This window comes from Rhinopithecus roxellana, chromosome 1 (assembly GCF_007565055.1).
Source record: "Rhinopithecus roxellana isolate Shanxi Qingling chromosome 1, ASM756505v1, whole genome shotgun sequence".
Classification (NCBI taxonomy): domain Eukaryota; kingdom Metazoa; phylum Chordata; class Mammalia; order Primates; family Cercopithecidae; genus Rhinopithecus; species Rhinopithecus roxellana.
In genome coordinates this window covers 18,235,875-18,249,443 of record NC_044549.1, presented here as the reverse complement: position 1 = coordinate 18,249,443, position 13,569 = coordinate 18,235,875, and the positions used below count along the sequence as shown (strand labels likewise).

The 13,569-nt window shown below is 34.9% G+C and overlaps 1 protein-coding gene across 2 annotated transcripts in view; it reads right to left on the bottom strand.

Moving 5' to 3' along the window:
- The window catches only part of EPHA6 (EPH receptor A6), a 955,335-nt gene that overhangs the window by 160,289 nt on the left and 781,477 nt on the right, over positions 1–13,569 (bottom strand). For both annotated transcript variants that reach the window (XM_030938295.1, XM_030938296.1), the window contains one exon: positions 2,330–2,455. In XM_030938295.1, the coding sequence (XP_030794155.1) occupies positions 2,330–2,455 (126 nt within the window). The remainder of the gene's footprint in view (positions 1–2,329; positions 2,456–13,569) is intronic.

Sequence of the window (13,569 nt, the reverse complement as noted above, 5' to 3'; positions counted from 1 at the left end):
TGTGATGTGAAGCAAAAAACTATTATATATAAGACATAGTCACGTATCTCTTTTAAATTTGATTATGATAAGTAATTGGGAGCTAAATTAGCACTAGAACAGGTGTTTACATTTCTTGACTGATAGAGAAAATGTCTTATGCAACCCTTAAAGTCGTGTGACAGATAATCAACTGGTAGAAAGTGAGTTTACTGCTGCCCAGTGGGCACCAACCTGCAGCTGAGTGTTTCAAGTGTCATGGTATGGGCCATGGGAGAAACCGCTTGCTGCCTTCAAATTGATGTCTGAAACCTGAAGGGTATTAATTCAGCTATTAGATGGCAAAGAAATACTTCAGTTTTTTTAAAAAAATATATATAAAATAATAAAAACTTCTCATGATTACAGCTTCATTCCTCTTTACACAAAATTTAAAAAAAAATCTTGGGAAATAAGCTATAGTTGAACAAGAAAGGATTAAAAAAACTTCTGAAATAGTAGCAGTCATTACCAAAAAAGTATCACACAAAATGTACAGAGATGACTTATCAAAATGATACAAGCCAGGAAAAGTGAGTTGAGTTAATTTCAGTTTGTGGAAACAGGGACAAGTTTAGATCTACAAATTTTTTATGAAGCAATTTTGTTACACCTGATTTGTACGTAAGTCATGAAAACTGAACTGAGTTTTCTCTCCTATGAAAGCTCGAGGCAAATTTGGCTTAAAGCCTAGAAGAGTAGAGTGCTAGAATGTTCTCTTAGATCCCTCTGTGGAAAGTTGTTTCTGTACGTGTTAAAGAACAGTCATCTTGCTTCTGTCATTCTCAGTAGCTAAATGACAAAGGTTTTTTGTTTTCTAACAGTGATATTGAATAATTCAAGTCACTACTAAACTTCCTAATGTCATTTCTGCCAAACATATCTGACTTGACCAAGATTTGTCATTAAGAGTTAAGGGTTAGGCCATTAAACTCTACGCAACCTGCTCATCTTCTAAATTCCAATCACTGAGATATTAATTATATTTGAAAGCTACATGTTTATATTTGCAGTTAACTCTGAGAGCTTGGCTTATATAGTTTTTTTTTTCTAATCCTTTGCAACAACATCATCAACAACAAAATTTCTGTACAATTGTTATCATTTCTGTCTCTAAGGAGAAAAAGGGCAATATAACACCCAATAAAGTGAAAATTTATAATCTTTTAACTTGTGTAATTTTGGTTTCTGCTTTTTCAGTGGTATTCTTGGCCACAAAGTATCTAACCACATCAATAAATTATCCAGTGATGAAGCTAAATGACATCAAAGCATATTTATATGTTTTAATTAAGTAGAAAAGAGTAATTGAAAGGCAAAGGAAAAATATCAGTATATAATGGTCTTAAGATTTGTTAGTATAATTATGCTAACAAGGACAAGAAATGTGCATTGGTGGGATTTTTGCTTTTATTGGATTTCCCAGTTTTTTCAAGTGTTCAAATTACATAGCAGGCTGGGCCAGCTCTCCTGAATACATTGATGTCATTACAATAATTTTTTTAGCATTATTATTAGTTATAATAAAAATCACAAGAATTATGATTTTAAAACTCCAAGAATCAACATTCAAATTCTGTTTTCCTATGACACATATAAAATGTAAAGTAAGATGGCATCCTTTAGGTACAACGAAGAAAGGCAGCTAGATATTTTACTAAATGTCAGGGAAGAAACAAATTGTAATTACAATCATGCCATGTAAAACCTGCAAAATGTTTTCGTAAATTTGAAATTGCATTTTTAAATGCTCAGTATCCTATGTTTTGTTTCTCTCAATAAAATACAGCTTTGGTCAGATCGGCATTTTTAGGGAAAAATGCATATTAATTTTTATTCTAAAAAATGTCTTTCAGATTGCTACTTTCTGGTTTCTTCAAATCATTTTATTCTCTACTGAAAGGATACTTTAATTAAGTCTCTATCAACTCTATGAAATTACTCTTTCTGTCAAGAACACTTAGTTTTTAATTCACTTTTCTGGCCAATTCCAAGTGGCAAAGTGAAGTCCATCCTTGTTTATTCTTGAGTTACACATTTTGGATCTGAAGCTCTAATTCTAATTCTCTAATTTTTCAGAAGAGGAGGCAGCACTACGCAAATTGGGTGCTCAGAGTCCAAATCCTTCTTCCTTTGTGCCATTATCACAGCATTTGGTATTATGAATATGGTTCCAGCATTTAAGCAGTCACTTATATTTCTTTTCCACAATAAATTTAAAAAATACTCATTTTGTATTTGGGGCCTATCAACTATGACCACAGTCCTACTGATGTATACGGTGGCAGAAAACTTCACCTGAAATACCTACCAGCAGGAATCCTGGGGGGCAAAGATCCTCCCCCTGGCACTGGATGCGGGGCCTGGATGCTATTTAAAAACCCTGCCCTCAGGAAGCTGGGGCAAAACGCCTCCACCCCAATGGCCGGGAAGGATCCTTTTAAGAGATAAAAATTGACATTAATCAAAGTCTTCTTTATGGAAAAGCATTGATCATTTACATGGAATAAAACCCCAAATCAACAAAGACATCAAATTTTACAAAGAAGTTATAAAATTAAAGGGACAGAATACATTTTTACTCATAAATTTATAAAATCAACTTAGTGTCTTGAAAAGAAAGCTACTGAACTAGTTACAATTAAAGAGGGTTAGAAGCATCAGAGTGCTAGATAAAAGTACTAAACCTACATTTAGAACATAAAGCTGTGCTATGGAATAAGAAAACGGATATAAATGCTAGTCATTGATGCTGTTTATTTGCAGAATTCACGCCCACATGAGTTACAGGCATGCAGAAAATAGCCACGATAAGATCTGATATATGCTGCATCAACAGGAGCAGTGCTTTACTTTAGGTCTATCTCTATTTGTGTTTAAAATAAGGAAAACTTTTACATCAAGCAGTAATTACATATTTTTGCAACAGGGACAAGAACATTGATGTACGCAATTATTAATTTGTTATACTTTTCCATTAGGGACAAGACACGAGAGTTTGCAAAGGTAAAACCACATGCTTTTTCATTTTTAACCAGGATATTTTAAAGTAAAGAAAAAGTAAGCGGCTTGGAAATTTATCCATAAAATTATACAATGAATCATAGAATAAAAGAATGTCAGAACTAAATAACAGTGTGGAAATCATCTAGTTAAAAACATTCATTTTAGATCAACAAACTGAGGCCTAAGGAGGGGAGTCACTACCACGTGGTTGGTAGACTACCAGGACAAACTGTTCCCACCCTAGACTAAAAATAAATCATGAATACATTCTTATTTGGGAAATTGTTATCCTCTGAATATGAGTTAGAAACTTTGCACTTTGGAATAGTAACATCATAATTTGGTGTCTTAATAACCTCAAGATCCTAAAATCACTCAGAAGAAAATTTAATACACTTGCAGTATCAGTGAATGGGCATCACTGGTAACTGATATGGCCAATGAAAGGTAAAAATTGCACTAGAGCCCCCCCAACCCATCCATCCAAACAAACAAACAAACAAACAAAAAACCCAACAAGTTACACTGATGACTGTAAGGAATGTATTTCGTCCAGCCACTCTGAAATGCCTCAGGTTGCGTAGCTTCACATTTTGAATCCTGGGGTCTTTCCTTTCATGCTCAGATTTAGCAAGTCCTGTGTTTGTGAAGAGACCTCACTCTGTATCTTGACACAAATTCTCCACCAAAAATAAGTTAAAATTTGATGCTTCTTTGAACTTGGGTCAGAATTAAAGGAACTTGGTGCACTATATATATCTTGCTTCCATGGAGAAAGTTATTGGTAAAGAAAAGTTCACATCTCTTAGATCTTCAGAAACGTTTTCATGAAAGAGCAAAGTTACAATGTGTATTTTAACAGGCGAGACCCATACAGTGTGCACTGGATTATAGAAAGCTTAGAAAAAAAAATACAGTGAATAAACTAGTTTTGTTGTGGATTCTATGGGGCCTTAGTGAAAGGGTCCTGTCAGGAAGAGCTGGAGTCCCTTAAACATTAAGAGACAGGGCAAGAATGCCAAGTGGGAAGTCAGAAAGTGCTCCCAGGTAACTTACAAGGAGTAGTGAAACAAACTCCCTTGTGAGTGCATGGAATGTTTATCATTGAACACACAGCTAATATGTGTCTGTGTGCAATGTTTCCCACACAAGGTATTTTCCACATTGCAGTGTTTCATCATTGTCTGAGATAACACTCCTAATGAAAGTGCGTCATTGAATACCAAGTGGGGTGATCATATATTTATACAGCAGTCTTGCTTAAAGTTGCAAGACTAATGGTATTGTTAGAAAAGGAAAAATAATGACGAGTGCAGATTTTATTATATGCTGTGAAAAGCTAAAATAATGCAACTTTAGCTGATTATGGATTTATCAAAGCTAAGTAATAGGAAACTCATTTCAAGAATATTAGATCACAAAGAAAAATATTAACATAATCATGAAGAGCAAAGAAAAATGATATAAATGTGACATAAAATGATATAAAGGAAATTTGAAGAAAAACAAAAATATGTAGAGTAGTGGCTCTAAATAATGTTAATATGTTACACATTGAGATTTTTATCTGAGTTTTTCCTGTTTTTGCCAACATTATCCAAACCATTAACTTAGAAAAGATGCCCATTATTTTAACTTTTTGAAAGAAACTTATACAAATATTATCTTATTACTATGATTGCATTGATTACTGTTTTTGTTGTTGTGACAGCCTGTCATAGTTAATAGCAACTTTCATTTTCCTAAACTTCCTGCATCATTCATAATAGCTCTGCTATGTTTCTTTAGCATGGGTAAAAAGGTCTTTTATCTATTGTGGCATCTTTTCCTTAAGGAACTGTCATTTTTCACAGCTGAAAAAAACAAACAAAATAGAAAGACTGGTGTACACGAATATATATTCAGGTGAGCTATTATGTGATAGTAATGCCTTATCATTTTTCTCCTTAAGGTCAGTTATATCAACAGAGACTGCATGAAACACTAAAGTAAGTTTTCGCAATTTATTCAGGAGAAACAGCAATTCTTTGTTGTAATTCCCTTGTTTCTTAATCCACCAGGTGTTAAGTTTTGGGGTTTGATATAAATTAGTTTTAGTCTGGTTTTCCCAATTGCTTAAGTTGCTAACTCTCTCTGCCTGTTTTCTTTTAACTAATTGTGGAATTTATTATTCAATGATATTGTAGCTAAAAGGTAAATGAAATCTAAAATGTGTAGCAGGAGCAATGTCCACTTCCATGAATATTTTGTTTTTAGTTACATTCCGTGGAGTATTTGTGAATATAAATTAGATTTTATATGTAATAAGAGTATTCCTCTAGCCGTTACAAGTTCAAGATATAAAATGTGTCATTTCACATACACTTTTCTAAAACTCTGATTTTGATTCTCTCCTTAGTGCAGTGGTTCTCAACTTTTGTGGTAACTTTCCCAGTAGGGAGAGTCACAAATTAGGACTGAGGAAATGCATTCCCAGTATTTAGTGAGTGGAAGGCTCAAGTTGTTGAAATACGTGGTATACTCTCTGCAAAAACAAAACAAAACAAAACAAAGTCTCAAAATGCTACTAGTACCCACTGACAAATACTGTATATGAGTAAAGAATTATTTATTATTGTTTTTTTAAAAGGTTGCTAGTTAATAGGTCATGTAATGAGACAGTGGGAAAAAAGTAGAAGCTGACATGGCCTGCATGCTTCCTTCTGGCTTGATCAACTGAGGAAACATTCTGATTACTCAGATGATCTGACAGTAAACTGGCCTACAGTATAACCAGTCTTCAAATCATCCTAAAATATATATATTTAACACTTAACTAGGGGTGTCCAATCTTTTGACTTCCATAGGATGCATTAGAAGAAGAATTGTCTAGGGCCACACATAAAATACACTAACACTAATGAGAGATGATGAGCTGAAAAGAAAAAAAATAATAATAATAAAAAGGAAAAAAATCATGATACAACCTCATAACATTTTAAGAAACTTTAGGAATTTGTGTTGGGTCACATTCAAAGCCATCCTGGGCCACATGAGGCTCCCAGGCCACAAGTTGGACAAGCTTGAGTTAAACTCTGGGAAACAAAATATCTTTTAAAATTTGATATTTTAGCAATCTCCCTTAAATAACTGTATGTTGTAAATTAAGGATCATTACATATTTGTATATGTAACAAACCTGTGCATGTATTCCTTAATCTAAAATAAAAGTTAAAATTACAAAAATGAAAAGAAATTTTCACATGTGCTTAACAAATCAGCTCTGAAGGCAAATTGTCCAAAAAAATGTGTGTAAAAGATAACAGGCTAACAATGAGCTTAAACTGTTTGTGCCTCAATTTCATCATCTGTAAATTGAAAATCATAACTGACTCTAATGGGCTGTTCATGAGAATTAAATGAAGCAAATGACTATAAATATAAACCATTGTTATTATTTAACAGTCTTAGCGTTTCTTTAAAAAGAAATCTTTAAGCATAAAATTGAAATAAATTGATAAAACTTCCTAATGCAGATTCCCTCACATACATATACAAACTCCTCATAGAAAATATTTCCTTCTTTGAAGATTACATATTAATAATTTACTTTTGATGGTAAAAAGTTTAATAATAAGGATAATATCTCTATAATATAAATGTTTGATATATGACTTCTTCAAATTGTTTTCATTAGGGTGCATTTTTGCAAATACCCATTAAGATCTATGAGTAGACAATAGATACACTGATTTAACAAAAGACAGAAAATTTAGAATTGGCAATTTGAAATACATGCACACATATATGTGTTTGAGGAGGTGCAGGAAGATTACTTGTTACTATGTTTGGTCCTCTTCTGTTACACCTTGTTCAGTAATGAGTTTACTTCATACTAGTGTTTTCCAAAACTGGGCAGGGGGGTATACCAACAGAGTGCATGGAAGATGGGCATTAGAAAGAAAATACTTAAAATTCCATTTATATTCATGCTTTTCCTCATCCTTTAGTAATTACTATGTTTATGTATTTTTATAAATACATATAATAGCATACTAGTTGGTACAAATAAATTATAAATAAAATATACTGATAATATCACCTGTAAAACTTGCTAAAACATATTTATCGTTGGATGTGTGTGATCAGGGAATTTTGGTGATCACTTACCTAAGTAATAAAACAGTGAGAAAAATGCCAAAGTAAGAATAAAGCAAATCATTTACTTCAAGGGCTTGAACAATCAGGGTAAAGCTTTAATTTTACCTGGCCCAACACAATGATCCTAGAAGACCATGTTGCTTCTTACATAGTGGTGTTCAACCTTGGATATTCATTAGAAAATACATAATAAAGTCCCAAGTAAGCAAATAGAATATGGAAAATCAATTTTTTCAACTCCTAAAATGAGTTATTCATCAATTACATTATGAAAATAAGGATGGTATCTAAAAAGAGGAGGCCACAGAAAATCACTGGGAGTACTCTTAAAATTACAGGTTCCACCCATATCATAGCAAACCTGGCCATAAATATGTAGCATTTTATGTATGTTGTGCCTGTTTGTAGTGTGATTATTACGTGAAATCAAGTATTAACATAAAATGAACTTCCAGTAAGACCTAAATTGTTAAATTTTGTACCAATAATATGTAAAGTGAATATTATTTTGAAATATTTTTATTTCATCCTTTATTTTATATTTTGTATGTTTTATAATAAACACAAAACAATAATAAATATGGCAGAACATACATATGATTTACAAATGAGTATTCATACAGTGGAGAGTTTAATGTTTAATGATAGGAACATGAACAACAATTTGAAGAGGTGAAAATAGAGTGTATGCAGTCAGAAGTAAGAAAGTTTTCTTTCTTTTTTTTTTCCTTTCTTTTCTTTTTTTTTTTTTGAGACGGAGTCTCATTCTGTTGCCCAGGCTTGAGTGTAGTGGGGGTGATCTTGGCTCACTGCATTCTGCCTCCTGGGTTCAAGCGATTCTCCTACCTTAGCCTCCTGAGTTGCTGGGATTACAGGTGCCCGCCGCCATGTCTGGCTAATTTTTGTATTTTTAGTAGAGACAGAGTTTTACTATCTTGGCCAGGCTGGTCTCGAACTCCTGACCACAGGTGATCCGCCCACCTCGGCCTCCCAAAGTGCCGGGATTGCAGGCATGCGCTGCCGCACCGTGCCCTTTCTTTATACTTGAGTATCCAGTATTGAGATCTGTAACTGGCACATAGTAGCCACTCCCTTACTGTGTTTTGGATGAACTATGGTACCTCTGAGCTACAGTAAGAATAACTTCAGAGTTTGAAGATAACCTAGTCTATTGAACCTAATGCAATGCCAAGGGCTACACTCCCTGAAGAATACTCATTCCTGAAACTTCAAACCTTATCTATCTATCTATCTATCTATCTATCTATCTATCTATCTATCTATCTATCTATCATTCATCTATCCATCGATCTACATACCGACCTACCTACTATCTTCTTTCTCCTATCTAATTTCACTTATCCTTACTTTGTCAGACTGTGTGTTTCCTTCCACTCCTTGTGTAACTTCTATTTTCTTTCCTACATGCCTCTCTTTTTTTTCTAGTTATAGTAATTTATAACATTGTACATTATTTCCTTCACTAACAGAAGTAAGACCATAAACCTGTTATGTTTGAGCAAATGCTTCTTTGTTTTCTGTGATGGTGGATGAGGTCAGAGATTCAGTAAGTCTAGATCGCCAGTGAGGAAAACCAATAACAATAAGAAACATGTAATGTAAAGCATTGGAAGAATGCATCTTTTACTCCATGGAGACCTTTATTTCGCATATCCTTAACTGATGACATGCAGTCTTGGACAGACTACACTGCTCTGCCTACTTTGGTAAATAAAGGATTATTACTGCCTCATTGTGATGCATGAGGTGGGACGGCTGGGAGTTCACTGTGGTCTCTTCTAATGTGACCAGAAGATGCACAGATTTGGGTTTCAATAAATGCAAGTTGAGTGAGTGGATACATAAATGATCAAATAAAAAGTGACAAATTGCTACTTAAGCAAATACTTTGCTAGGATCTAAGGAAGTATACTGCCTGCTCAACTGCTTCCTAGGCCAAGAGCAACTTTCTATAGCTGGAAGGGAGCTACTTTTCAATTTGGCTTAGAATGTGAAAAAATAACTATTCATGAATAACTTACTAATTTATCCTTTTATCCATTCACTGACTTATTAATTTATTCCATAAATATTTATTGCCACATCTATTTTTTTAACCTACGACACACATTTTTAATACAAAAAAATAGAAAATCAGATAATTTTTGATATGACAATATTATTTTCAGGGACTGATTCTGACTAATCCAAAGATGCAATCACAGAACTTTGTCCATTATCTAAATTCTTGTAACTGGACATGTCCCTACAACTACATTAGTATTTTCCTCTTTACCTGCACACTAACCCCAGTCCAGACTGTTCAGCACTAAATACAATTAAAGATAATATGACCGTTATTGTTTTATTTTAAACTTAAAAAAATCCTTCAGCCGGGCGCGGTGGCTCACCCCTGTAATCCCAGCACTTTGGGAGGCTGAGGCGGGCGGATCACGAGGTCAGGAGATCGGGAGCATCCTGGGTAACACAGTGAAACCCCGTCTCTACTAAAAATACAAAAAATTAGCCGGGCGTGGTGGCGGCGCCTGTAGTCCCAGCTACTAGGGAGGCTGAGGCAGGAGAATGGCGGGAACCCGGGAGGCGGAACTTGCAGTGAGCCCAGATCGCGCCACTGCACTCCAGCCTGGGCGACAGAGGGAGACTCCGTCTCAAAAAAAAAAAAAAAAAAAAAAAAATCCTTCAAGTAACTGTAATATGAATCCTATAGATAATTCATCCCCTTGTTGTTCAATAGGACACAATAAATGTATTGGAACATAAAGTGTAGTTTCTTGGCTAGATTTTTATGAGGTATTTCTTTAGTGCTTTTACAAAAAATGTTCAATTCCCTGAGTTATTTTTAAGCCTTTTGGACTTGTAGAATGTGTATCATAAAATTATGGTTGCTATAAATTATATTTTAAAACTATAGCACTAACGAGGAGAATTAAAATATTTTGGAGTTAAGAATAAGATACATTGAAAGATAGGTTTTAATTTGTATTTAAAATAGAAGTTGAGTTTTTAAAAGCAAATATCTTAAATGCCTGAAGTTTCTCACCTGCAAAATGCTGAACTTGGACTGTAACTTTCCTAAGTTTCATTTAAGCTCTAAAAGTCTATTTACATAATTTTTATTCCATTTGCTATGCTGAATGAAGTATGCATTTTCCCTAAGTGGAGGCTGTGACCAGTGGTTTTGCCTCTGCTTATATTCAGTGGAACTTGAACTCTTAATTATTGAAAAAGTGTCCTGAATAAATCTACAATCTGCTAATACATCCATCATGTTTAGTAATAAAAATGCCTAGGTTTGAGGTCAGGTAGAACTTCGAATTCTGACTCTACCATTCACTAACTGATTAACCTTGGATAAGTTATTTATCTTCTCTTTCATTCAGTTTTCTCATTTGAAAAATGGAGTTAATAATAAACAATAAACATATTGGTTTATCGTGAATCACAGAAGAACTGCCTATTAGTGGTTGGCAGTAAATGTTCAATACATGGGGATAAATATTTTCCTCCTTCTCCTTCATGGAGACCATTTCATGTCTCCATGCCTTCATGATCTTTCCTCTATCTGGAAGTCCCTTGTGGTTTTGGCAGGTATCACCTCCCCTGTCAAAACGTGCTTGACAGAGCTGGAGAAAACTTACTTGCTGTTCTCTCCTCTGTTCCTCCATATAATTTTAGGTATTATAATAAAGGCAGAAGTTTATCATATCGGCAATATTTGTTTGTCTACAATTTCATGGTACCAAACTCAAATGCCTTTAAGGGTCCATCAGGTGCAATAAGTAAGTATATCAGCTTGATGACAAAGGCATTCTGTTGTACTGAAAGGTGAAAGCTCTGACTAATGACAATGAACTCAAATGTTTTTTAAAAACACTGCAGATATCAAATAAAACGCATCCCTTGGATGATCTCAGCCTGTGGGCTGTCAGCTGGTGACTTTTGGCTTACACATTTGTCTTTCCCACTAGGCTGCGAACTCTTAAGAATAAGAAATGAGTTGTGTATGTCTTATTCTCCTTGACGTGCCCAGTCCCAGATCTTGTGCATGGTAGGAGCTCAAGGTAACATTTATTGAGTTGAATTAAAATCATCTTTATATGAACAATACAAAGGTAGTTTGACTTTGTAAAAATAACAGACTGAGTTTTCTCAATGTCAGAGCTTTCAAAACAATGTATACTCAAATACTATAAATAGCATCAAAAATATATATAATTATTAATGTTCAATGAAATTGATAACTTTTCACTTTATATGCTTATGATGACCCAGTGTTCAGGGATTGGGACAGACTAAATTTCCAAAACTTCTAAAGTTCTTTTATCTAAGAAGTGATAGAAGGGTCGAGTGAACTTGAAAAAAAACATGTCCTTCCAATTAGCCACCATGCAGGCTACTTTGGTTGGCAGATTCTTACCTAGCTGTTTTTTCCCTGAGGTCAGACTTTTAAACTATGTGTTCTTTTAAAAAACAGTTTTACACCTCAGGTGCCAAGGAGTCAGCTAAGGCATTGTTAAGCAGCATTTATCAACATGTATGAGAGCTAGATCTATTTAGCTCTGTAGCCAAAGTATGCTATGTATTTAATATTTATGAACTGTGGGTATATCTGTCACATTATTCAAGTGAGGCCTGCACTCTTAGCGCACTAGATAAAGAGGTCATGAAGCAGGCTGCATCTGCCTCTTTGTAATTTTCCAAAGCTGCCCAAAGACCAGAATGGCCATTCATTGCTAGTATGAGTCTTGCTGTCACATATATCACATTGTGCCTTTCTCATAAACAAAGTTTAAAAGAGAATGTTCTGGATTTGGTTTTACTCATGGATATAATAACATGCTTGGCAGCACTATCTATGAACAAATGTTTTAATACATATCAAACAAACATTTTTCATTTAAGGCTATGCAAATGCCTTTCAAAGTGTTCTTAGCTGTTTCAGGTCAAAATGGCATCTGTATGGTGTGGATGAGATGGCAGGATAATTTGGTTAATTTCCATGTTACTATTTAATAATTACTGCTTGATTGGTTTTGGAGATGCTCAGGGAACACAATTAGTCTTGAAAATATTTGAAAGCAGCCAAAGAAAATGAAACTAAGCAAGGCCCTAATATCACTTCATGTCAACTCTCATATGATAAATGTATGACATACATGCAATGGTACTGATGGTAGGGTGGTGGTGGCAAGATATGTCCACTTTTCCAGGTAGTTATTTTTTGCATGAGGTAAGCACATGGGATTTCCTTCCATGTCTCTACTTGCAAACATGCATGGTGTAAACACTTCAGTGGATGCTGCCCTGAGTCCTCTCAGTTTAGATTATGTCACTCTTCAATTAAAAAATTCCAAAATCTCCCTACTGGTGAGTATACAACCAAAACATAAGAATGGTTTCATGGCTGGGCACGGTGACTCATGCCTGTAATCCCAGCACTTTGGGATGCTGAGGCAGGCAGATCACCTAAGGTCAGGAGTTCGAGACCTGTCTGACCAACATGGAGAAACCCCATCTCTACTAAAAATACAAAATTATCCAGACATGGTGGCGCATGCCTGCAATCCCAGCTACTCAGGAGGCTGAGGCAGGAGAATCGCTTGATCCTGGGAGATTGCGGTGAGTCGAGATTGTGCATTGTGCCATTGTACTCCAGCCTGGGCAACAAGAGCAAAAAAACTCTGTCTCAAAAAAAAAAAAAAAAAAAAAAAAAAAAAAAAAAAAAAAAAAAAAAGAATGGCTTCAGAATCCTTCACATTTTCCTGCAAACATACAGGAAAATACATTGTTATTTGAACGGCTGGTTCACTCCTTCTAGCACAAAGAGAGAATACCCCATATTGGCCTGACTCATTCTAAATACACTGCTCAAATGCCACCTCTTCTAAGAGGCTTTTTATTTGGCTGCTGCTGGAATCGTCTTGCCCTCATCTGTGCTCCCTCAGGAGGCAGCAAAGCTGCAATGGGAAGAGCACAGGTGTGGAGCCAGAGGGATCCAGCTTCAAAACTTTGCTGGGCATAGCTTGCTGCATGACCTTATGCAAGTTACTTAAACTCCCTGAGCCTCAGTTCTCATTTTGGTAATGTGTGGGAAATTGGATGTTATGCGGACAATTATACAAAATAGTGTTTATAAAATGCCGGGCACGAAATAGACCCAAGTAAGAACTTCCTCTGTGGCTCTTTTCTCTCTATCATGTGTAACATTATCACGTTTTTACTTGTAGTATAGGTATTTCTTTTCATGTGCCTACAATACATTATTTAAAGAAGCTTCTCATTTTAATATGTGCAATAGAACTTGGCATAGTATGTTGCATATAGGGGTTAATTGTAAAGGTAACATTTAAAAATGGGAATTACAACATGTACCCATGTTTTGCT